Source organism: Monomorium pharaonis, chromosome 3, assembly GCF_013373865.1.
Source record: "Monomorium pharaonis isolate MP-MQ-018 chromosome 3, ASM1337386v2, whole genome shotgun sequence".
NCBI lineage: Eukaryota > Metazoa > Arthropoda > Insecta > Hymenoptera > Formicidae > Monomorium > Monomorium pharaonis.
In genome coordinates, this window is record NC_050469.1 from 32,139,689 (window position 1) to 32,167,501 (window position 27,813).

The window sequence follows — 27,813 nt, forward strand, 5'->3', positions numbered from 1 at the left end:
CTTTATCGAAATGGCTCCGTCGACATTGCTCGCCGGCGAGAGGAAAAACAATAAAATTTAAACGAATCGTCCAACGTTTCGCAAGGGAGTTTCTATTCTTCCACTGAGTTTTTTATTTATACGGAATACGGATCCGTATTCCGTATCGAACTATTGAACCGCGTGCGCGTTGCCAGGAGAAAAAACCGCGCGAGACAAACACCGAGGGAGATTCTAGACGTATATGTACGTACATTGTAAAGACCTAAAGCCGTAAATACTGCGTCTATAGGGAGCGGGGACCGGAGATCTGAGGGTCAGGCGTACAGACACTACAGACGCATGTATGTATATGTATGTACTATTGTTAATATTGTTATACTCGTCCGACTCGCTGACCTCACCGTGGCACGCCGTAGCCTTGTGAACCTCGGTTAAGTCGTGAGCAGTCGTGAGAGATAACACAGGTGCACAATTGCACATTGCGTCGAGCCTTCGTACCGATCGTTGTGCTTATTCACCTCGGTGCTTCTTTGTCGATCTGCGACGCGCAATCTGAATCGCCAAGTTGGGTCTTCCCCCAAATTCGAATTCTTTATCGTCGCGAGATTTTCCGAGAAGATAAAGGAAAATTTCGATTTCGTAATTCTCAAGGGGGGAAATTGTAAAGAGAGATCTGTATTATCTTTTTGAGGGGATTATTCTCGTAATACGTTAATTTTGTTAGTGTATCTATAAATACTTGTATAATTTGACAACGCCGAGTTGGAGTTAGCCACCAGTCGCACCCAGTGCCACTCGACAATAAAACAACACAGCAGCAGCAGCACCGACAGCGGGACAATCTGATCGCGTCGTGGTTGTTGGCGATTATTCTGCGTTTTTATCACGCGCGCGCACGCTCCCGAATCTCCGTTATGTCGCGTATCGCGAGATAATGTCACCGCGGCCGCTGTTCGTCGCTGACGGTCGCGCGTTGTTCGCTCGACGACGCTGGCGACGAGTACGAGAAGGAGGTTAGGTGCGTGCGATTTATAGCGATCTCGACGATCGACGTGTCATCAGCAGCGAGCGCAAATGGCGGCCGCTGCCGAGGAAGACTTATCGGTGCTCGGCCAGCGGGTTGGCGAGCTGAGCGTCTCCGCGAGGACGGAGAAGGATGACGTAGGGGACGCCGCGACGACACCGGGCAGAATGGTCCATGACCGCGGCAATGAGGCGGACGTCGTCACACGGGCGGCGACGAGAAGCTGCGAGCCGCCGCGGCTCTGGGGCTTCGAGACGCGCGAGCTCTACAAGCTCGCGCTCAACTTTTACAAAGGTGAGAGTGCGACATCCTAGCCCTGAACCTTGTCGCGGTGTCGCGGTGCGTTTATTCTGCTAAATCAAACTGCTTCGTAAAAAAAAAAAGATTCTTAATGCTCTTCCACACAAATAATCGGTAGATACTCTACATATCTTTTTATTGTTATGCTGACTTTTACAACAAAGGTAACTGAATTTTGGTGGATTTTCCTTCAAGTATTATTTATTAAAGTGGCTTAAATGGAGGACACTTTTTATTATTTTTGTTCAATCTATGAATTTTTAATGCTATATATCTTGTAACTACTAGAATTGCTGAATCTAAAGAAATATGTGTGGAGTGATTTCTAAGTGATGCGCTTTCATCAAAAGCAAACTTGTGTTCACAAATTGAAAAGATTCATTACCTTGTTAACGAAATGTGATGTGTTTTGATAAAATTGTGACAAAATGCTGAAATTATATTTCTGTCTGTTTTATTTAAATCTGAAATTGTATGTAAAAGATTGTGAAGTGGCAGAGCAATATTATACTTAAATAAACAGGACAATCTTATGTCTAAACAAAAAATTATCTATTAAATTATTTTAAATTTAAAAATTTTCTACAATTAATTATTTGGACACATATTAAGAGTTTATTTTATACTACAAAACCAAAAACTTATTTTTAATAGAAATGTATTATTGGCAAGAGTTTTTCATTTCCAATTGAGTATTCAAATATTAGAATGTTAAAAAAAGCATTTTGATATTTGATGAATTTGTAGCATAAAATAAATTCCCAAATCCTGTGTTTGAACAATTAGTTTGTAATTGTATCTACAAATTTTTGTTGAGTATTGTCGAATTTAGTTATAATATATTACAGTTATAATAAAAGTTGTCATATAAAACAAGAATTTAGAATAGTTTTTATGATAAGCTTTGATGATAATTTATCTTAAAAATTATATGATTCACAACATGGAAGAGTAAAACATAGTAATAGATATATATTTAAGATGTAAGAAACATTAAAACGGTATTTTTTAAATCTTATAATGACTCACTGATAAGTTATTTTTTGACACTATTAATTATATCTTATCGATTATAATCAACATTGGCACATCTAAATTTCAGAGAGAAACTTTGCTCTTATTTTACTAAATCAAATTTGCTTCGGATTTTACAATTTGTTAGTGACTTAACGACGTAAGACCAAAGAAAGTTTTTTTTTTATAAAATATTTTTTTTATGAAAATTATTCAAAACGAGTTAAAACATTTGAAATTATAATTTATTATAATGCATTAAAATTAAACAATATCTTGACAACATAAATTTGCACTTTGTCAACCATATTATTACTTTGCTTGTTATTGTCATATATTGAAGCAACATATACATATTTTGATATTGTGATACAGTTTAAAATAAATCGAGTAAATAAGTCATATTTAAGATACATATATCATACTTTTTAAAATCACCAAAATATTATTAAAGAATTATATTTGTTTAGAGAAAGAAGGTAAAGCCGTTCATCTCTCTTACGAGGATAAACTAAAGCTGGTGGCGTTCACGCAACAAGTGACACATGGAAAATGCACAACTGAAAATGCACCACCATTAGGCGTCTTGGACATGATCGGAAGAGACCGGCGCTTGGCGTGGCAAAATTTGGGAGATATATCAAAAGAGCAGGCGATGGAAGGCTTCATAGTGTTGCTGGACAAGCTGTGCCCTCTATTCAGAACTGTAGTTGAGGCGCAGAAAAGAGATTTTGAAGAGAAGCAACGACTTAAGAGGGAAGAAGAGGCCAAAAAGCTGGAGGAGGAGAAGAAGCTTAAGCAGCTGGAAGAGGAGAGAAAGAAACAGGAGGAGGAAAGATTGAAAGAGGAGACACAAAGGCGGCAAATTCAGGATGCTTTGAACCAACAAACGTATTATCAGTTCATAGTATATGCTGAGCAGCAGTATCCCGGTAATCCAGAGCAGCAAGGTGTTTTAATCAGGCAGTTGCAAGAGCAGCATTATCATCAGTACATGCAGCAGCTTCACCAGAATCAGTTGGTTATTGAGGACCAAATGGAGGAAGAGAAGGAGCAAAAACAAGAGAAAAAGACGAAGAAAAAAAGCGTTCAATTGGAGGACGCGACGGGCAAAGACGACGACGACGACGACGACGACGACGACGACGACGATGACGATGACATCAACAATAAGGACGACGCGAACGAAAACGCCAATGATGAAGATTCGGATGAGATGGAGGACTGGCCGCCTATTTCTCCCGCGGAGATGTGGACGAGAAAGGGCGTAGAAGAGTTTAAGCAGACCATCAGAAAGGAGACAGGTGACGCGGTCATCAAGGTCGGTCACGGTGAGACTGTCACGGTGCGAGTGCCGACGCATGAGGATGGTACGTGCCTGTTCTGGGAGTTCGCGACGGACGGTTACGACATCGGTTTCGGAGTTTATTTCGAATGGTCAAAACCGGAGACGAACCAAGTGTCTGTGTACATAAGCGAATCCGAGGAAGACGAGGACGAAGAGGAGGAGTACGAGCAGCGGGAAGATCTGGAAAGTGGATCGGTGAATGGTAATAACGCCCGACCTGAACGTAGAACAACCACACCACCTATAAGCGTTATAGTACCTGTAAGTATACTCGAATATCACCTGTGTACTCATTTTTGCAGATAAAATTGTATACAGGTATACATCTACTTACAAATATTTACGAGTATGCGCGGTTGCAGTAATTTTTTAATTACTTGTTAGTAATTAATCTATATTCAAGCTAAATATTAATTTTATAACATCAAATATTATATTAAAATGTATATTCTTAAAAAGAAATAGTTGCTGCGTTGTTATTTTTTAAAGTATGTAATTATTTTTTTGGTAATTTGAAATAATTATTTTTTATGTATTTTTCATGTTTTATTTATGTAAAATAATACCATTAATATACGATTTAAATTATATGTACATATATAGCAAAAGTTTCCAAACTAGACAATATCACCTTCTTGAGGGTTATGGAATAATCCAGGAGAGAGCGATAATAGTTTTGGGTGCAATTAAAACGTGTTGAATAAAAATAAGAAGGCGATGGAAACATAAAGACAGAAGATAAGGAAATTTTTAAAAACTACATGTTTTATAAATATTATTAAATTGATAGCGGTGCACCAGGTGTATAATTCTCAGGATTAGAATTATTTTTATATAGTTGATTGTAATAAATTTTATAATTTTAAGCTTCTCAAGATATCTTATTTTTACAATACTTTTCTTTATGTTGCAAGACATAGAAATATAGATACATGAAAGAATGCAAATTTGGCACTGCATCTTTCTGTTTGTGCGCTTAAAGAAGGTAGATTTTCAGGAGAGCACTGAGTAATTTTTTTCTGAAAAGGGAACGGTTGGCGATATAAAATAAGTTTGGGAACCTCTGATATATTAGCACTTTAGCACACCTAATGCTATATTATTGTTCTACTTATAATCGATTCGACGTATGGCTAAAGTTTAAGAACGTGACCTTGTTGTAAGTAGAAGTGTATCTGTAGTTTCAATTTAACTTAAACGAGGTTTGTACTAATATATTTTATATATTATATTTTAAAGATATATAGGAGAGACTCTCAAGAGGAAATTTATGCTGGAAGTCATCAATATCCAGGCGAGGTAAGAATACAAAAGATGTATCGCGGTATATTATTTAATCGCGCACATATGTGCGTCCATAGGTGTTTCACTGAAGATAATTAATTATTTATTGTCGTTACCGTTCTGCTTACAGGGAGTATACCTTCTAAAGTTCGACAACTCATATTCGCTTTGGCGAAGTAAAACACTTTACTACCGAGTGTACTACACACGGCAGGGTTTCACGAAGAATAATAATTAGTCTTTACGTTGCATATTAAGACGAGATGTATAACGAGTATATGTTATCTGTTGAGCACTAGCCTTGACATAATCGTCTTACTGATAACGCTAGTCCAACTAAATAAAGAGTCCTATTTGTCCTTATTTGATTCGCGCGGAAGCGATAAAACTGTTCACATATATACATACAAAGAAGATATATTTATTATATAGTTAAGAAAACACGTTCTATAGCAGTAAAAATGCGTGTGCGAGAAGAAAACGGATTCTAAATTGTTATCGAAAGAAGTCTCTGTGGTGTGTATCGTAAAATATAAGTTGGCGATCGACTCTCCTACGTGCATAATATTGTGTACCTGCGGCGATTCTTGCGCACACCGTTTTTCGACGCAGGCAAATCTTGTTTTCGAACATTCGTATCGACGTGCAAATCTTTGTGTGCGTGCGTGCGTGCGTGCGTGCGTGCGTGTGTGTGTGTGTGGGGGGGGGGGAGGGTGAGTGAGTGAGCGAGCGAGTGAGTGAGTGAGTGAGTGAGTGAGTGAGTGAGTGAGTGAGTGAGTGAGTGAGTGAGTGAGTGAGTGAGTGAGTGAGTGAGTGAGTGAGTGAGTGAGTGAGTGAGTGAGTGAGTGAGTGAGTGAGTGAGTGAAACGATGTTTTAAAGCGAAGGATCAAGTGTACATGCACGTTATATATCTGTATTATCTATGTGAATACCGGCTTGTGGAATGTTTTTTGCGACTCGATGTTATGCAGACTTTATCACTTGGCGTTTACTGTATATCTTTTATTAAAATCATCTTATTTTTCTTTAAATACAGCAGCAGAATGCAGTGCGCATTTCTTGTTTTATTAACGATAAAGCTCACTCCCTTTATTTCTTCTGTTAACGTTTATTATTCTACATAGCTAAGTCGTTTGTACAGCAATATCGTGCGATTTATATTATCCATGATATTGATATAATGGTAATAATAATAATAATAATGATAATAATAAAGCACATCTTGTAACACATCCAACTACAGACGACTTACACTAACGGGTATGCGTACGTAATTTCGCTATTATCGTATTCCCATTTTATATTACGCGCGTGCTTAGTTTCAACCTATAATGACATTTAATTAGAAGAGCACTTTTTTGAGACGGCATAAGTTTTGTATCATTAATTTATTCGAAGACAGAGCGAAATCGATTCCATTATGCACGCCCTAAAAGTACACGTGAATTGTCCGCAACAAATTAAATAAGCGCCGATTAAACGACGGAGTTGCTCATTGGTTTATAGCGCAATCGCTATATATACATACTTGTGTAATAGCCTATAACAAGCATATCTTCAACGATGTGAGCCAAACTTTGTTTCCTAAGCGCCAAGTGCGTTGCGCTTCGCTAAAAAAATTCGGTTTCGTTGTATGAACATTCTCCATAAGAAAGCTATTTGATAATTCTTTCTAAAGATTTTACTTATGCTTACAGATTTAAATTTGTTCCAACTTTTTGGTAAACTTACCTACCAGGGATTCTATTCTGTACCGGCTACCGACAACTATCAGTGTCATTGCGCAGGCTTTTTGCCATATAAAATATCTGCGCAACGACACCGATACTTGTCGGTAGGCAGTACAGAATTGAGCCCCAGATAAGCATGTGTCTATCTTCATTTCTTTTCTTAAATAAATAGACAAACATATATATTTACCTGATAGGTAAGTTTATCAAAAAGTTTGAACAACCGATCCTATGACAAATTGAAATCCGAAATATTCAAAAATTTCGAATTTAAGAAATCGTATTCGAATTTCTTAAATTTGCAATTTTTGAATATTTCGGATTTTAATTTCTGTCATAAAGATTTAAATCTATATATATATATATTTTTTCAACCTAAAACAATAATTATACTGTTAATTAGAAATTATATTTTAACAATTCAATTCGATCGGAGTAAAATTTTGTCGATTTGATTCGGTTTCGAACAAAGACATGAAATTTGATTCGATTCGATTCGGCGTAAAAAAAATCACGATTCGCATATTTTTACTTCATTCCTATTTCTTTTTTCCCCATTTTGATAAGAAATTAAAAAAAAAATTTTTAATATGATTTTTTAGAATTTCTGTATAAATTTAAAAATTTTTTTTTAATTGTGTAACTTTACAATTTTATAAAAAATGTTTCAAATTTTTTATAAATGAAACACTTTAGAAGTGCTGAGAAAAAAATTTACATATTTTTTTAGAATTGTTTATATGTGAATTTTAAAATATCTTAAAGTCCTATAATTTCCGAAGAAAACTTATAAGATCTCAAAAAATTTAAGATATATTTTTTCAGAAATTTAAAATATGAAAAATTCTTAAGTATATTATAAGATATAAGAATTTTTCATCAAAGCGCGCGTGTTTTCTGTAGTAAATGCGAATCGATCTTGTATCACCGAACTTGAATCGAACGTATCGTCGCGGTGTTGCGCATACGAAAATTTTGAAACAGATCGTTTATGTACTCGCATATTGCATGGTATAATCGCTACGCAATAGTATGGCAGTTTACGAATTACGAAAGCTTCTAATAAGTAATGACGCGTTCGCATTTCTTACTTGAAAATTTAAACGATGCAAAGCTTCCGTTTTTCGCATCCATCGAAGATCGCCTGGTTGAAAGACTCGTCTAAACTGTTTGATCTAAACGCGATAATAAAAATGCGATCTTCGGATATCGCTACGCCAAAAAAAAAGTAAAAGTTATTCGTCCTCGTCAGACTCGTCGCTCTAAGATTCTCGTGACGGCCTCACCTCAGCTGTCTCTTCATCTCGAGAATCGAACGCCGTATAAATCTTGACTATTAAAACAAGTTTGGAAATATATTTCTAGAAAATTTACAGGTATATACCGATTTACATGTTCAGATTTAGACACATGTATTTAAGGGGAGCCATGATGGCATATATACCTCGACGAGAATTTTGCGAGATTTTATTATGGAAAAACGGAAAGAGATAGAGAATTTTATTCTATTGTAACGATAATATTTTTCTCTATTTGACAATTTAAATTTTATAAAAAAATTATATAAAATGTCATTATTTAAATCATGTTTTCAAAATGCGTGACTATTACCTTGAAGACGACTTGATCGAAGTTGTCAACTCTGTTTCGTAAACAACCATCTCCACTGCAGCGATGCCCTCTCCTATAGTTAGAAACTATAGCTACTATACTTAACTGGACTAGTACTACTATAGTTATAGACCCTAATAAAGGGGTGTTGCTTTCATGGGGATGGCTACTTATGGGCATCAATATATATATAGAGCATAGACTGTGCCATCCCTATTTTATTCATATGCGAAACTGGGTTCAGAGGGTCGATTGCATTATGATACAAATGTACAGAAGTGAATAAATTCATTATAGACATTGATCAATAAAATTTTCTACTAAATTCGTTTGTTTTTGTAATTTTTACTAAGTTCTATAATATGCAATCAATCCTCAAAAAAGTAGGTGAGATAGCAAATTGCCACCAATAGCTCTGTTTTCGTCTATGAATCTGATTGATTAAGAGTCGATCTCTCAAAAATGTAGATATCCAAATGTAGTATATACTTCAGCCTTTCTACAGTAATAAACTTGATGGATTTAGTGACTATAGTGGCACTAGCCCAATTAACGCTACTACTATAGTATAGTGGCTACACAGTCTTTAACTATAAGAGGGGTCGAGTCAGAGCTAACAACTTTGGACCCGACTGACTTGTAATTTTTCACATTTTTAGACATAAAAAAAATATTTCTCAACGGAGGATTTTTTAACGATTATTTTAATTTAGTTTTTTGTCGCAATAAAAAAACTACACCAAATACTAGATCTATCCCTAATAACAAAGTACATTAGCAGTATATTGGCTAAAATAGGCTGAACATTGGTTATATTGGGAATGCATTGGCTGGCCAAAGTTTTCCCAATGTTTCTCAATGTAACGCCAATATTAATAATAAAATATTGGTTTCAAATTAGGATGCAATTATTAATGTCCAGCATGAAAAATTGAATGTTTTAACAATGTTTGCCAATGTTGAACCAATATTAAATCAATATTGCTGTCCCTGTCAGACAAATTGGCTAAATAAGATATGAAAGCGTCAACTTTCCGATATTGGACTCTTTATTAAGGATATTGCCTTACATTACTTTTTAATATTGCGCCAATATTTTATGCTACCAGGGATATTCAACTTTATAAAACTTTTACGCCATTTTGCTTACTAATGAGTTCCATGAAAAAATAAGCAGTAGTCACTGTAAATACGTTTTAAAAACACGAATTAGAAAAACCTTAATAGCGATTTTATATTATTTTTTAATAAAATTAAAATGTTAAATAAAGAGAAAATCTAATCTTTACAGTAAAATAAACATACATGCTATTTCTATTTCTTTCCGTCTTTTTCGTAAAAAATTCGCAGTTAGATTTGGTTTTGACTCGTGTAGGTGTATGTACATACATGCCCTTTTAACGCACCGAATATGAACATGAGCCTAAAGTTTCTCAATGTATGATGTTTTTTAAAATTGTTTTGATGTATCACATTTGATTATCGTATCCTTTAATGTCTCAGGCTGAAACGATTAAGTTATCACATATTATCCGTCACGTATCGTTAGAATCTTTAACGTGGGTATAATCTACACAGGAAGTCCTAATTTTTTTTTAAATTGATACATATAAATAAAAGGATGTGTGTAAAGACACTCCATGTATCTACAAATCAGCCTCGAAGCAGCGATTTAAAGATGACTTTGTAATATTCCAATTAATTTAATCGATGATATTATCCCAGAATAATTAAATATTAACAAAATGTTTCGATGTATTCCATATGTATATACAGATGAATAAAAGAATTAATGTTCATGGAATGTTCAAATGTTAATAAAATGTTCAGAGCAGTATATATCTTTGTCGCCAGATAAATGCGCGACGGACCTAGCTGTAGTTCTTATAGATAAAAATTATGAAATAAAGTGAAAAACCACATTACGAGATGTTCTAATAAAAAGATTTCTTGAAAATGAATTCTCAAAAATATAAGCTTCAAAATAAAAGTAAATAAAATATGATTTTTCCAATACTATGCACAATGTGTTTTAATTTTGTCTCGCCATATGAAACAAAACATTCCAGCAATGTTACAATGTTTCTGTAATATTGCGGAAATGTCACATTGTATTTTGTACTGTTTGAGTCTTTTCTTATAATATTGGATTAAAACATGAGTATTCAATTAATAAAGAAATAGAAATGCACCATATTTTTATTTCGTGCGATTTTTATAAATTCTATCTGCGCTTCAATATCAATTCGATGTCCTAAACTAAAAATTAAAGTTTTTTTATTTTTTTATAAATAAAATTTTTATGCACACATTAGTGATTATTTTACGTTGGCTCTTGGCAGCACTTATAATTTTATGACCTAAATAAAGCATTTTGATATTATAATTTTGTTTAACTCTCTGTTAAATAATTAATTTAGAAACCTAGTATTCCTTAAAGAATTACATCCGAATATTTAACAATTATATATATATATATATGTTATATGTTCTTTAAATATTCTTTGATCTAAAATATGGATACAAACATGTTCACTAATATTGGAATAATGCTCCTGCATTCTGCAAATATTTCTGAACACACTAAAATACTCTTGGAATGTTACTTTGGGACTTTATAAACATTATTTCATGAATATTTAGCATTATCTGGGATGTATCCAATAATGGCCAGTAACATTTTATTAGCGCAGATAAAATAATCAATTTTTTGTTATTTACCATATCCATTTTTGCTGTTTGTAGGGAAAAAATGGAGATGAATTAATTGTAAAAGTTTTACTGATGTGATGAACTTAATATGAATTTAAGGTCGAGGCATTTCAAACTCTAGACTCACGTTAATTCTTGCGAGACGCTGCTTCTTTTTTTTAACCTTAACATTACAATTTCAAAGTATACGTATAAATACACGACGAAGGCATATGTTGGTAAAACGTGTGCGTGTATGTGTGTATGTATGTGCGAAGCGCGCGTCCGTACGCGCCGATTTTTTTTTTAATGATTGAAAGTGAACTATCAAAAATTCGACGCGTTCTTCTGGTCATCGCGCGTATTTAACTTGACGATAATAATCGCGTGCAATGTTAATTAATTGAGCTATCGCTTAACATCAGATTACTTCGCTTTACCTTATCTGTAGGAAAAATGTACAATTGGCTTCAACGAATCTATACTTGTTTACATGTAAACTAGTTTCGTAACAAACGAGAAAAATAGACGTTTCGAAAGGAGTCAACAATAAAATTCGTTCCACGATATCGAGCTTTTAATTTTGAGCGGTTTAATAAATAGACTTTTTTTTTGTTACTGCTTTTTCTACAGCAATATTGCTAAAATGAGAATTTTAAAAAGAAAATCTATAAGAAAAAATAAATTTGATTCATATATAGAACGAATTTTTATAATCCTTATCGTTTCATCTATTTTCTATAAAGCGTGACATATATAAACTTAAATACAATCACAATGGTGACAAATAAAATCCTTGATTTATCATTTATGTTTTATGTTTAAACATGACCTATTAAAATAAAATGTATGAGGAAGTGTGGATGCTGATATCGCTATGCATCCGGTATACATTTTTAGTTGTCAGCATTTCAACTAATTTCTGTGCTCATTTTACTGAGGCAAATATAAACAAGCAAAACTCGGAGAAAGATAATGTTACAATTAATTACTTTTATATATAATATAAATTTCTTTATAATTTTTATAAGTAATTCTAATAAATTGTTATAAATAATTAATAAAACATACCTAAGCAAAACAGTATTATAACGTCAAAAAGATGTTAAATTTTATTGTAATTAAACCACAAAGTGACATTTAATATTATTTTAATGCCATTTTGATTTTATGATTATTTTTTGTTCTGCTTGAATAAAGAGACTTAAAAACGTGTATAACAACATATGAAACATGCTTGAATCGTTTTAGAATTCTATTTGAGACTTATAGAATATATTTAATGCGAATAAATCAATCAAATTCGTTCAAAATGTACAAAATATTCGTAAATTTTGCAATATTTACGAAACGCAGGCAACGAATTTAAACATAAAAGTCAATTAAACTAATAATCTAAGGAAACATTGCTTACCGCAAATCGTAACAACTTGCATACGTAATTGACTTTCAAATAGCGTATACGCCTAATTGTAAATTGCGCGTTAACTTTCAAATTGGCTTGACTAAATTAGCGAGGCACATTGTCCCAAAAAATTAATTGTATAATACATACATGGATTCAAGCATGATCGTCATTTTGCTTGACGTGTTCTGTCCAACGATCAGATTTCTATTCACTTTGGTATATGTTCTGTATTCACAGCGTATGTACATTTAACATTAAATGCGATTATAACTAATAACACTCAACAAAAAAAAAATTCAAAATTGAGAGAGAGAGAGAGAGAGAGAGAGAGAGAGAGAGAGAGAGAGGTGAGAAAAAGATAAAACAAAAAATATAAGAAAAAAAAGGGAAAAAAGGGAAGGAGATAAGGGAAAAAGAAAGGGAAAAGTATATAGAGATGTAAATAGACAATTTCAATGTATGTAGAGAAAAGAGATGACTGGCTCTGTGTACAAATAATATAAACAAATTAAGTTTAGAATAAGTTTTAGATAAGTTTAGATTAAGTTAATTGTAAAAATGTATGCAATTGTCGTAAGAGAAAATTGTTGTAAGAGGACTATATCCAAAATAAAAATATATTATTTTAATTTTGGATATAGTCCTAATTTTGACGAAATTTATTACTTCATTATTCATTAAATAAAAAATTCTAATTTTTAAATTATTTCTTATATTATATAATAGTACATAAAATTATAAATAAAATTCTATCCTCGATTATAATAAACATTAAAAAAATAAATTTAATATTCTTAACGATAATTCGTATTTAACACTAAATGCACGTGTACATACGCTCGAACCTTTTTATTTTTCAAGCTTCTTCGACAACCGATTGTCAAATTCCAAAATGTGCGTAACGTGGTCCTCTTTCGAGAGTGCCTTTAAGCGAAGGCGCTAAGGGCAATAGCCCGCATTGGAGTGTCCTTTGAAAAAATTGCATAACCCGTTCGCGTATCTGATTAATTCGTAAAGTAGTAGGACGGATACTTACGATACAAGTAGCGTGGAACAAAGCAGTAACAATTTAAGGCTGAGTCATCGCGACAGTTCGTGTCAGCTAAATCCCCAGTGACTCCCTGTCCTAATTAGATTATAGTTTCATTTATAATACTGTAGACAGGGAGGAAAATTAGCAAACTTATCTAGGAGTGAGTTGCACTAACGATCTGGATTAATCGATCTCCCAGTTAACAATCTGCGGTTTCTTTTTTGTTCATTTTAATTCATTTTGTTCATTTACTTATCAAGATGCTCATAAAATATATCGTAAAATTTACGTCGTTGTTTATACAAAGTTAAGATTGCTTTTGTTTCATGAAATTCTCCAGATACCAATAGTTTATATAGCTGTAAACTTTAAACCAGTATTTATAGTCTATTCTTAAATTTCAGATCATCGTATTGTTTTAAGATATCATCATGGCGATATCTTAAAACAATACTGATGATCTGAAATTTAAGAATCAATAACTTATAGCATCGACAACTTAGCATCTTAAGGCATTGCTTGAGATGATCTTGAAATAAGATTCAATTATGAATACAGGCCTTAGAACTAACAGAGCTACAATATTCTTTCCCTTGATGGTCAATTATCACACAATCGAATATTTAATACTGAGTCCAGTATTCATAGTAGAATCGTATATTTAAGATTATCTTAAGTACTGTGTTAAGATGTCATCAACCAGAGCCGTATTTAGCATTTTAAGACATTACTTGAGACGATCTTAAAATAAGACTCGACTATGAATATCGGCCTGAATAAATTTTTTACGGCGATTTTAGAAAAGCATTCTACAGCAGAGAAATTAACCGCGGTTACGTTTAACCAAGATCGATGCAATTGGCACCCCGAGAATCGACGCGCTCGTTACAATGACGTCTCGATGCTGAGATTCGTCCGTCTGGCGTTTTCCATTCTGTAATCTTCCACTCGGCCTGTGAAGCTCCGCCGGAAGTTCCTGTCGAGACGAGCGACCCTCGGCGTCTGTCTCTCAGTAAGCGACCTGGTTAAGCCAGCTTGACGTCTTCTGTTCGACATGTACTTTGAATTAGTCGAAGGATAACCCTCGCGAGGTCTATCGTCGTACTCATTCGAGCTCGTGGACCATCTGTTCGCGCGTTCCGAGTGCTGCAGTCCGTCGTGGGTGGGACACGAGACGTCGTTTCGATACGCTCGCGGTGTCTCCTCCACCATTCTAGCGGAACCGCTAGTTGACTCAAGCGGGTGTTTGCCACGTAAAAGATAGTGGAGCTCTCTTTCGTTCCAATACGAGGGATGCATAACGTGCGGCTGTGGATACGCGGTGCTGTCGGGCCGGAATGGACTTCTACTATAATCGGTCGGAAGGCATGGCCTCGCGCCTCGCGCGGCTAGTGATCGACCTGGTCGAGGGAGCGTCGCCGGATCGTTCGCGAGAGCGAGATCTCTTGCGCTACGCTCCCTCAAATTTCTCACCGGCACGATGTCCTTCCCGCCGAAAGGATCACCAGGGAAGACTTCTTGTATCGGACTGGCGAAAATAAGCGTTCTACAAAGACAATATCAATTTGTTCCATTTGTTCGCAAATATTCTGTATTCTGGAGTTATAGCAATTATTTTGTTACTTATAAGGGAATCTCGCGAATTCAAAATTCAGATTTTAACAAAACTTGGCATAAATGTAAAGGGAGTACATGAAATGGATGGAGGAAGTACAGAAAATACATGAACTTATAGAAATTTTCAGTTGTGGCTAAAAAATGTTTGAAGGAGTACATACAACTACCTTTCAAAGCAAAAGTGTTTTTACCTTTGAAGAATGGTTTCATCCCTTCAAATGTAACATGAAAATATATAAATTCATATATTTATCTTATCTACATTACGTCAAGTTTGAAAACCATAAATAAAATCTGAATTTTTAGGTTTGCGAGGTTTCCTTATTAGAAATGGAACGATAAATGCCACGTGTTTACAAAATTTAATTAATTTGTCAATTAAATTAATAATAAACGATTACAATTTTTTAATTTCCTTAAAATAATTTAAAATATTAATTAAATGTTTAACTGATTAATATAAAAAAAAATCAATTAAAAAAAAAATTGTGTACAATTGTAATTAATTTAATTAATTGATTAAAAACAATTAACTAATATTATTAATTAAAAGTAAATTGTTCATTATTAATTGATAATTTGGCCACTGACTTACATACTAATTGAACACTAATTGGTAGTTGAATACATATGTGTATGTGTGTATGTGTTTTAATTTAATTAATATAATAAATAAAATAATTTATAGACTAATATCAATTTCAATATCTTTTTGATATGACACATGCCTCACACACATTCGTAATTGTTTATATACAAATTATAAATACAATTTTCAAAATATTAAAATTTCTTGATTGTAACGATTGATTGTTTCAATATATAATTAATAATTGTAATTCGTGTAATAAGATTAATTAATTTAAATAATCAATTAAATTAATTATAATTATGTTTGATAATAATTTTTAATCGATTATTTTAATTACCAAATTAATTGATTAATGCTCAACACTGATCCACACATTACACGGCATTCCTCGTTTCTCTGTAAGTAGTAATTGCCTTAACTCCCAGTCATATATAAATGTTAACTCTCAATTTGATGTAAATAAATTAAAAATTAAAAATTATTCTGTAAAAAAAGAGATAAAAGTATGATATAAAAATTTTTATATTCTATTTTTTAAAGTTTCACCAGAATTTTGATTTGAGAAAAACGTAGAAAAATCGTTAAAAATCAATAATTAAAATAATGTATGGAAGAGAGTATACATTTAATTTAAATTGATTTTAGGAAGTATTTAAGAATTTAAAAATATATTTTAATAAAGATAAAAGATTGCAACTGAATGAGATACAGGTGCATATACTTGTAAAATACATTGCCAAATAGAGAGTTGATAATAATTATGAGATGATTACCAATTAACAACAATACAGCGACAATACACCGGAGCAATACAGCCGTTATGCGATGAGTAAGCAGAAACAAAACACAGCGTAATGTTAATTATTAATAAGCAGTAAATAAAACTTCAGCAATAATAATTGATGAAGCTTGCTACAATTATTGCGAAAAATAAGCGTGTACTTAGAAAGATTGCCGAGATCATTCAATAATGCAATATGATAAAATTAACAGGGTGACGATGAGACTTACCTGGTGCTTTCTTGTTTCTGATCATTGATATACATTTTGTCCCTTCCCGACATAAATTCCTCGAAGGATGGCATCCTCCTCCTGGGATTTAGTCTCTCTCTCGAGCGCGAACGCTCGGTCGCTTTGTCAGCCTGAACATCGCAATCACTCTTCTCGCCTCTGTTGGCACCATCGGGATATCCGCCGAGAGCACGATTAGCATGCTCCTGTTGTTCAGCAAGATTCTGAAATTCGTCCGCGGTCACCAGCGTGTAACTACGTCTGTTTTGCTTCAGGATCGATTTCAAACAGAAATATGTCTTCGAGTTGGGTAGCTTCCAGCAGGCCTCGTTCGACATAGGATTCACCACTATTCTGCTGCGCGGCTCGATTTTCGGAATGGCACCTGTACTCCTTGGGGAGACGGTCGTCTCGTCAAGGGAGAGGGAACGATGGTGAGTCAAGGAAGGCGGAAGGGAAGTCGGGAATCTCCTCTGGCGTTCAGGAGGATGGGTTCTATCATACGGAAGATTCGGTTGCTCTACATTCGGCGATTCGAAGATTCGATGGGCAAAGCTGGTTTTACCAGGTTTCGGTAGCTCCTCTTCGTTCTCCAGTATATTTTCCAGACTCCTAACATTGCCCTTCGGGAGCGTATCTATCAGTTCCGATCGCGATCTCAAGTTTGGTTCAGAAATGTCGCGCGATATAGTCCGATGTTCTCTCTCGAATGCTGTGCCGGAAGCGAAATCCGTTGACAAGGTCTGTGAACCTTCGTTAGACTTGTTCTTAGCGGTAACGCGAGGCAGGATAACGTCAGTGTTGATCGTTTGCGTGCTGGCGGAAATTCTGCCGCAGCTGCTGCATCTACTTGGAGACGCGTCGCCCTGAAGATCGTTCGTAGAATGTGGTGGTGCTTTGCTTGGTGCAGGGGGATGTAATCGACCGTCAGCCGTCGTCCGTAGTGTCGCCAGTTCACTCTCGAAGGTATCGCCGACATCGGTGCTTGTGCTTGGCAAGTGCTCTCGACTGGTTGCGATCTCAATGTAGCTACGCTCGTCCATCCTCGCGTCGTTATAGTCATTCGTATGTCCATGACACGGACAGGGACAGTGGCATTCGCATGGCATCGGTAGCATTCGTCTCGAATCGTCCACGGGACTGCAGGGTATTATCACGTTGCTCGCACATCCAGCAGCGACGTTACTCGCGATGACATTCCGACGATCGTACGGTTCGGCACGCTCGTAAAGAAGTGCCTCGGAGTAACTGGGCACCATGTCAGTCGCGACGTTTGTCTCACCTCGGTTTTGCCAATTTTCCTGTCTTTGTTCCGATCCGTCGTTGCGAGGTGTTGCCGGTTCCATCAGTAACGCTTCGCTGTAACTGGGCGCCAGCATGTAGGAGCCTGGCTGGCTTAACTGACTTATAGATGCGTGGATGGGTTCGCCGGAGGTCGGTGTATCGTAATTTACACCAAACAGTTTGGTAACCTAATAGAGAATCCTTGTATATAGACTTTATCGTACACTTTATTACCCCCAGACTTTATTGTACACTTTATTTAAAAAGAAATAATTTCCAAGTAGAAATAGAATACAATAAACCGATATTGAATATTGGCGAGGTGATTCTGTACCGAATATAAAATAGGACACATTTTCACATTTCAATATTATCCCTATATTCAATTAACATTAAATTGGTCCAGTTTACTGCCGATATAGGTTTTCGGTATTATATTAGTACTGAAATTAGCAAAAGAAATATATTAAATGTCGATACTGAGTCAATATATTACCAGTAGATTTTCGGGGGTGGTCCCGATTGTCTACAGCTTTGTTTGCACACACGAAAACAATTAAAGTGCAAAAATTCAATTGCATACATAAACTTTTCTTATCCGTTTCGCTAAGTAACGGCTTTTTGTTGCTTTACTTGTGTATTTGCTGATTTTTAAAATATCTTTTCTGTCGTGTCCATTTTGTTGTAAGCCTTATTTCAGGTAGCCTTAAATTCTATCTATAGATATTATCAAAGGCAATGAATGCTCCTTGGAATGCTCTATCCACAAGAGAATTAATTGCTGACTGTTTTGTGCTGGATAATGGTTTTATTCAGCATGTAATCTATTTTTTGTACACTTGATTAAGGTCATCAGTCTTTTTAAAAACAAGAACCAGAAAGGGGAGTTTTCTTTTTTTTTATGTATATGATAAAAAACGGATATTAAAATGTTAATTGTTGAGAAATCTACATAATTCAGCTTTGTCGTATCCAAAACCACAAATTTATCGTCTGTATAACAGAAATAAACTTCTGATTTTTAGATATTTTTCGAAAAGCTACTTTTTCAAAGTGCTTCACGAAGATATTAAAAATACAAGAAAAATGGGAATGTCCATAGCCGCTCCTAAAGTTTGTTCATAGAATTGGTTATCATAGGAGAAGTATGTAATTATTATAGGCGATTAAAGGAATTTTGTTATTTGTATATTATTTAATTTAGCTTTTTTTCTTACGCTGCGTGTGTTGAGTACATGTATTCTCTCTTGCATGCCTGTATGTACGTATCGAATCGAGTATAATACAAAAAAATAAAATATTAATGATTAAGAATTAAGTAATAAGTAATAAATAAAGAACAAATGTAATAAAACAAAGAAAAAAATAGAGTATCAAAATATTAAATAAAAAAATAACGCGTACACAATGATTAATTTAATAATAAAAATTTAAATCTTCAACAAAATAACTGAGTTAAAAATTCTTCTCGGATAATAAATGTTAAGATTATTCATTTAAGATTGTCTTTACCTGATAATCGACGTATTGCGTTTTGTACTCGATGATTACTCTTAACGGCCAGCTAAGCAACAAGGCACTTAGACACCAATACACGTAACGATTTGTGAACCACGGATTACCGAGAACGGCAACCAACATTGTGTTGACATTGTATCCGAGATCAAGACCTTCTCTCATTTCCATGTAATCATCACTAAGTTCCTAAAAAGATAAATGTAATTTTTAAAAATTACTTATATGAAGTGATTAAGATATTTTTCTTTCTCTCTTTTCCTCTTCTTAAATTGTATTTAAATTGTACAAAAGTCTCTACGCTTGAGGGGACTTGTCCCTGAACGCTAAATAAATGATGTTTTCTTCCCCTTATCTTCTCATACAGAACAGACTTTTTATAAAATTTCCAGGGACGTTCTAAGTATGTATTCAAGATGTCCTTAGAAAGGGTGCTGTGGATTTATTTAAGTATTGTTCACTCGGGAGAGCCTCGTATTTGAATTTGTATAACACGAAACAATAATACAGTAATCACACACATATACACACACATAGACACACATACATATATTTTCGTACTTGTTCAGCGAAAAATCGTGATCGCGCTTCCTCGAATTCCGTAGCGGACCTTATGTTTGAAAACGCGAAGCCCTTCGTAAGCGTGATCTTCGTAATCGGTATCTTGGCCTCGAGTATCAGTTCCTTACTGATGTCCTTCACTCCGCAATAGTCGTAATAGTAGTGGGTGGTGGCCGAGTGTGTGTTCACCCTCTCGTAATAGACCTGCGGAGCGAGGGGGTGAGAGGTGGTTCGTCAAGCGCGTCCTTAACCCTTTCGCTATCGTGACATCAATTGCCACTATGTGTTTGCAATGTACAGGAATATTTGCATCTTTATTGACTTTGATTTTTATCGGACTGGTTATCCGAGGCTTCTCAAGACCTTACTATTTCAAATTACTGTTTTAAACTAGAAGATTTATCATTTGAATCAACAAAGCTATTCTTACATATATTCAACATGTATAACATGTATAAAAATTTCAAATTTTATTCTAGCCCTTTCAGAAGTGACTAAACTTTTTGTTTGACGTACTATTAAAAAGATTCAAAATTTTTGGTTTCATTATGCCATTGTGTTGTACAAAAAAAACCAACCATAGTTGAATTAATAAGCATGTTTAGTTCAATAAAATTTAATTAGATTGAACAGAATTTTCAATTATTATAATAAAATATTCTAGTAAACCAAAACATTTAGATCTAATAACAATTATTGAAGTTTAATTATTATTGATCTAATTATATAGGGTTTGATAGTTATTTTAACTGCAATACATAGCATGTTTGAAAGAATGTGAAACGTATAATTGATAAAAAATTCACCAAATTTTTGGTTATTATAATTAAGATTAGATTATAATAGTTGCTTTCACCAGCAATCAAATTTATTTGATTATTTACATCTGAATATGTGAAACCAAACTTGACTATTTGTCTTTACTAGAAACGCGTTACCAAATTCGTTTCATTAACTTAATTGAAAGTTTGGATTGTTTATTTTTCATCTGACAATCTGGTTTATACGTTATACGTCGAGATTTCTGATTGATCCAATTAAAATTTTTTTTGTGTAGATAAAGAAAAAAAAAGACTAATCTTTCCTTACGGAAAGAAACTACAGAAAATTATATTACAGAAACTACATAAAAGTATTACACGAAATTATACAAAATTACAGGCTGAAGTATTGTAATATTCTGTAATATTTTCGCACTACACCCTCGGACGTGTATTCCGTATTACAGGGATTTCACGCACTGTAGTAACAACAGCGTGTAATAACTACAGATTACTGTAATCCTTTCTGGATAACTACAGAGAGTCCTGTAGTAATGACACAACTGTAATATTTATTGGCTGTAGTTTCTTTCCGTAAGGGTTACTTATACTTTCTTCTCTTACATTAAAATAAAAAAAAACTTTTTTTGCTTAAAAGTTCATTTCTTCTACTATGTTTTATTTAATATTTGTTTTAAACTAAATAAATTATAACAAATCAAAATAGAACAAAATATGTTTTAATCTTTAATACTATCTTTAAATTTATTATTTACAAATCTCAGTGTTAAACTCTATTGTAAAAAAAATTAAAAAGAATCTTAATGAGGGGTGATAATCAAAAAGATATCAATTTAACGTCGATTCAATGTCGTTTTACTGAATCATTTTTCATTGAGACCATGTTTCAAAAACGAATAATAACCCATACAGTACAGAAAGATTGCAACATATATTGCAGAAATAAGATTAAACAAGACATTATTTTTGAAATACTGCTGCATTGTTAAAGTAAATATCATTAAAAAATCTTTGCAATGTCTTTGCAATATTGTACTGTCAGATGTAATGTTCCAATGCTGCAAGTTTCTGTGCTGCATAAGCAGAGGAGCAAGTATAAAAAAATATATTTTAGCGGAACACGTCTGTTATTCTATTGTTATTTTTATTTATTTAATTTTTCTTTAACAAGGAGAGCTGCTTTTCTTTAAGACTGCCATTGAAAATATCTTTGCGTGCCACTAATGGCCACTCCTGCTTTAAGAAATTAAATTTCTTTTTAATTTTTTTAAGCGACTTTTGCAAATATTCCAAGGGATCGTTCCTGGGAACGCAAAAGGGTTAAAGAAGAAAGCATGCCCGATAAAAGGGCGATGCGGCTCGTCACCTGCGTGGTAGTATAATTATCTCCGTTCCTATAACGCGTGATCTGTCGTTTTCTGCGCACGTAGTGGTAGGAAACTGCTTTCCACCATATCCGCGGCTGTGCCATCTTTAGCTGCGCCAATTTGGACAGTACGCTGTCCTGGCTCTCTGCGTGCAGTAGATCAATTCTGATTGGCGAGTGGTAGCACTCCACCAGATAAACCAGATACAGCATCCCCATAAATGCCACCTATACAACAAAGAGAGAGAAAGAGGCCGAGATAGTGATGGAAGAGCTGAGGGGGCGGCGCAGCGTGCATTCAAGCGTACGTGCAGTGCAGTGGAGAGATCCGAGCGAGGGGAATCGATATTACTTCTCGTCGAGTAATTTTTTTTTTAAAGGGGAACAATACACAGGGTTGATTTGTAACAAGGCAGAAGAAGCAGGATGGTCGTTTCCTATTCTTTCTCTTCCTATATCCCCCTATATCTCTCCCTTCCTCCCGCCTCCGTATACGTACCGGAATATATATATAGCCGTCATCACAGGGCGATGATACGTGCCTCGTACTTCTGATGGGGTACTTGGTGTAGTTGACCATAATCTGAGACAAGAGAAAAAATTTTCGCTTGTAAAATTACAAAAAGACTCTTAGCACATATACAACATGTATTATAAACATTGAATCTTTCTTCTGAGAGTTTCCTAACAGTTTAATTGTATAAACATTCAAATTATTCTGAATATTATTCAAAGTAAAAAATTGTTTAATTTTAAAAAATTTCAAAAATTTTATAAAATTCTTTAAATTTTACATGTCTATATTAAAAAAAAAGAAGTTATTAACTTGACTAAATATTTTTAACTTTTAGCGATATTTCTTCAATTCAAATACACAGTACATTTAGAACAGGATTGAGTTTCGTTTGCAAATATTTGTAACCTCATCTGTTGAAAATATAGGTATATGTCATTGATAAAAAAAACTATTTTTCTTCTATTTCAGTTTGAAGTTGAAATGCAAAAATGACGAATGTATAATATTATCTATATTCACAGTAACGATAAAAAAACTTGGTAAATTATAATGGAACAAAGAGTGTTACGATTCGATTGTTGTTCTAGATCGGAAAAAATCTGTGCAAACAATTACCATACTCGCCTGATTTGGTATTACGTGCACTTACTGAAAGCTATGTTTTCATTTACAATTCTTTGGAAGTCATTTTAATCATTTGTAAATTATTATTAGTTATATATTAGAAAAAGATTGTTTTAAACAAACAAAAATAAAACATCAAAAAAGTTTAACTATTTTCAACTAGTTTTTTATTAACTCCGTTTGTTGAGTTCTGAGATGTACTGTGTATTTAAGATAAACAAATAATAATAATAATATATAACATGTGTATAAAATGTAGTTGTATGAACTAAGAAAATATAATATTATTTATAATAAATTTGTAATTAGAAATACTATAAATATGTATATATAAATATACTACACTAGAAAAAAAAGTAATATATTCAATAAGATATGTTATTGCGGCTGCCAACTACAGATATACTCAATACAATAATACATGCTATTGCAGTATCAACATTGTACTTGCATTAATAGCAAATATTATTGTATTGAGTATTTTATGTAGCTGGCAGCCCGCAATTACATATTTTGTTGTTATTGGCTATATTATATTTTTTCCTGTGTAGAAATAGTAATACAAAGTAAGTAACGAAAAAACGCCTGAGATTCGAACTCAGAATCCTTCATTCTCATTCCTAGCACTTAAGGTGTTATGTTATTATAATTCACTGCTCGTAATTATTTCGATTAAGTATATATTTAATCGACGTATGCAAAATAAAAAATATAATTATAACTTTATTTGTATAAAGTCTATATATCTATATAATTATAGTTGAGGTGTTATTTTATTATTTATATCTAGTCGATAGCGTTTATATAAAATTTAAATTAATAATTTAATAAATAATGTTGCCATAGTAATACAAACTATTTTTATAGTTATTGAAACTAAAATACAAAACTTCGCGTATAGCTATAATACAAAACAAAATTTTGAGTTTATAGCAATAACTCTAATATAGTTGATTAAACTATGTACAACATAATTCTACGAGTAAAACTTATTGTCACTTTTATAGTTGTCACAACTATAAATTTTTCTCTGAATAAAGAAATCGATCAGTCGCGGAACTTCTCTCACGTACCTTGGTAACATTGGCACATCTGCACCATGTTACTGCCGCGAGACAGCCGTATATAAGGACCGTCAGTACCAGGCATTTGCAATTCGGTTCCTTTTGCAGCGCGCCGCACAGCGTCTGAGGGACCGGTCGCTGCTGAGGGTAAAAGATTAATGTGCGAGGATCGTCGGTTATTTGCGAGCACAGAGCGGAAAAGAGCGAACCCATCAAAAATTAATCTTCGACAGAAATAACGTTACGTCTAATAAAAGTAACAAATTTGTCTTGGGTAATTTTTGTATGATATTAAATTAGCACTATTAATCTTCTATATACTTTTCCGCCAATTATTAATAAAAATAGAGCTTTCCTAGATAAATATAGCATGGTAAGGATATCTTTTAAATAATTTCTTTAATAAAACTAATAATCAAATTTTGAATTTTGTAATCTCTGAAATTTATTACCAAATTATCAATATTAATTTTTATAAGTATTAATTACAAAAATTATAAGTATTAATTACAAATTGCCTTTTTTGTCACCGAACATATATAATATCATAGTTTAATATAGTATATCGCTCACTTGCCACAACGATATCATTCAAAAATTATAATTTCTTTATTTAGTCGCAAAAAAGAACTTAATACATATAAATAAAACTAATAATACACTGAGAAAACTGTCCAATCAAATTATCCTGTCAAAAAGTAACAAATTTAGATCAAACAAAAATCTTACGTTTTATTAGTATCATAAATCACCGCGATATTAAAAAAAACAAATTATCCATTTAAAAAGTGATAAATATAGGTATTTATTTTTTTGTTCATTTTCGGACATTCCGATGATTTCATTTCCATTGAACCATAGTCGGATTTCTATCTTCTATAAATATCCGTTTGTTACTTTTTGATGCGCTAATCCGATCATTATTCTCTGGAAATTTTTCTGTGTACCTTTATTAACTAGATCGACAATCAGTTATCTCTACAGTACGTTATTATTACATCAAAGTCACATTTAAAAACAATATTACAAAATTTTCAAAGATTGAAAAACTTGTTTTTAAGTTTTGTTGTTGTAGTTAATGAGCAATATAGTGAATATAGTTTTTAATTAAATTAAATATGGAAGACATATTTTCTCTCTCTCTCTCTCTCTCTCTCTCTCTCTCTCTCTCTCGCTCTATTCTTAATTGTTTTTATATTCAGATATCTATTTTTTAATACAATGCAATGCATTTAAAATTATTTTTATTATTTTTATCAACAATCGAAAACAAATTCTTCATTAACAGAATTAATACAATTGTAGTAAATTTCATATTCGGATTCTGAATCAAAAAGCAAAATGAAAAAAATTAGAAAAGTTAAAAAAAGAAACAAGGATGTTCTCGCATTTGCGAAACGTACTTCCTCGTTTTCTCGATTCATTATGATGACAATGGTATCGGCCCACCCTCAAACTGGATGATTAACAGGCGTTAGGGAGCAAATTGCGTCATTTCAGCACCGTCTACCACCTTTCCGCTCGCTCCTCGCCGAAACGTAGGCTTTCTCTTACGATCCTGCAGGTATTGCAATAACAACATAAATCTATTATTTTTTTCTCACTGAAAACGTTCGAAGGATTACGTCACAATTACGTCATGCGAAAAAACGTGCAATTGCGACATTATAGATACACACACAAACGAACTTTCTGTGCGAATTACCCGCTTGAAAAAGATTTATATCAGAATTTTAATATTCAATAAATCCGTATACAATATATGTGTGTGTGTGTGTGTGTGTGTGTGTGTGTGTGTGATATAATAACTATGTAGGTATAGATATAATTAATAATACCTATTTTCATTGTGTAAATAAGTAAAGTAGAAATGTTTAGTAAAAATGCTTTTTTAAGATATAAAGTACAATATCTTTAGAGGATATGTATGTATATAAACGTTTTTACTTTACTTATTTACATAACAAAAAATGCTTACTCGCTATCTATATCTATGCTTAGCAGCTTTTATATCTTTTGATGAAAATTTTCTACTTTGTTATAACGATGATGATTTTTTTACACTCCATATCAACACTTGTCAAAGATAGAATTTGCAGAGAGAGTTAGAAATATACATTATATATATTAGCTTGAATTTATTTGTATTAATTTATTTCTGCGCACTATTTTTTTACTTGACTCGTACTTGTTTTGTGTTCATTTTTCTTTGTTAATTTTGCAAGTTTTATTATATATATTTTTAATAAAAGAATTTTTTTTCTTAAAGTAAGATATTTTTAATTTTTATAATACACACACACATACATATATTTCAATGACATTTATTATTTTGTAGACCAAATGCAATATAAAGTTATCTGCGATCGGGGTAACGTCGAAGCAACCATCATATCAACGTTTTTGGCAGAAAATACAGTGTTAGTTACGTGATAGCCACATGTAACTGTGCAATTTGCGTAATTTATGTAAAGATTGCAAAATCAATCACTCGATTGTACGAGTTCAGCTGTGACGCGTGAGCACGTGTGTCGGTACGAAATTTGCAATTTATTATTTAGCCTCGTCAAACCGAACACTCGTGCGCGCTTATATATTCGATTACGCGCGCGGTATCCCGTGAAAAGCATTCCCTAACGACAATGCTCTTGGAGACGCGTTCCAGCGTAATAACTCTGCAGAGTGACAGCGGAGTGTAACGCGTGAAAAATCCTACGGCACGCGACGTCACGTTCTCCTGAACGAACAAGCACGTTCGGGAATAATTCATCGTAGGTAGTCTTCCCAACTACTTTTCAAATTGATACAATTCGATTCGCTATAGAGTACAATTAGAAGAGTCCCATACAGCACAGAACACAATATACTTCGGCAATATTGCAGCAATATTTAGCTAGAATTTCCGTGCTGTACGAAGTTGTGCTCGTAATTGAACGATTGATCGAACGATCATTCGATTCCCTTCATTGAATATTGAACCTCGTGAACCCATAATCCTCTCGATCCCCATACTTAAGCGAACAAAATTTATAATTGAGTAAAAATGTGTTTAGTCTCTCAGACAACACACTGTTCAAAAACAGGACATAGAGTGTCTTAAAAAAGTCTTTTAAATGTCTTTTAAAAATATGACTTTTAGAAAATGCTGAGTTTGAGCGTTGAGTTTGACTATTTGTCGATTTGGTTCCGTTTTATGAATCCGAGATTACGAAGCGTTCAATTGAGAGAAAAAAATAATACATGTATCAAAAAGATACAATATCAAAAAGAAAGAGGACAAGTCACGTTATCAGGACGCGAGATCTTGTGGGCATTTACCATATGCGATTATCGTGCTTTACCGCCACTTCAGTGGACATCTGGACGACAACCGCCACATCCCTGCGACGCGCGCCACGCGACCCGAAGATTACGATCCCCTTGTTGTGCGCTTGTGGAACTCGGGACCTATCTG

At 33.6% G+C, this 27,813-nt stretch overlaps 2 protein-coding genes across 4 annotated transcripts; one reads left to right on the plus strand and one right to left on the minus strand.

Annotated features, from left to right (window-relative positions):
* LOC105834208 (Golgi resident protein GCP60) lies at positions 1 to 6,008 on the plus strand. The gene is made up of 4 exons (XM_012676512.3): positions 1 to 1,300; positions 2,791 to 3,929; positions 4,908 to 4,967; positions 5,083 to 6,008. The coding sequence occupies exons 1-4, from the start codon at positions 1,057 to 1,059 to the stop codon at positions 5,188 to 5,190; spliced, it is 1,551 nt and encodes a 516-aa protein (XP_012531966.2). The 5' UTR covers positions 1 to 1,056; the 3' UTR covers positions 5,191 to 6,008.
* Positions 6,009 to 9,325: 3,317 nt separating this feature from the next.
* On the minus strand, positions 9,326 to 27,813 carry LOC105834210. Of its 3 annotated transcripts, none has more exons than XM_012676520.3 (9): positions 27,678 to 27,813; positions 25,763 to 25,917; positions 24,369 to 24,497; positions 22,654 to 22,737; positions 22,155 to 22,382; positions 20,007 to 20,210; positions 19,443 to 19,634; positions 16,647 to 18,118; positions 9,326 to 14,972 (listed from the first exon to the last, which is right to left on the minus strand). In XM_012676520.3, exons 2-9 carry the CDS (start codon positions 25,781 to 25,783, stop codon positions 14,312 to 14,314), a joined length of 2,991 nt encoding a protein of 996 aa, XP_012531974.1. In that variant the 5' UTR covers positions 25,784 to 25,917; positions 27,678 to 27,813; the 3' UTR covers positions 9,326 to 14,311. The 3 variants fall into 3 exon arrangements, with proteins under 3 accessions (XP_012531974.1, XP_012531975.1, XP_012531972.1); XM_012676521.3 differs by having other exon boundaries at positions 9,326 to 14,954; positions 24,369 to 24,500; XM_012676518.3 differs by having other exon boundaries at positions 24,369 to 24,500.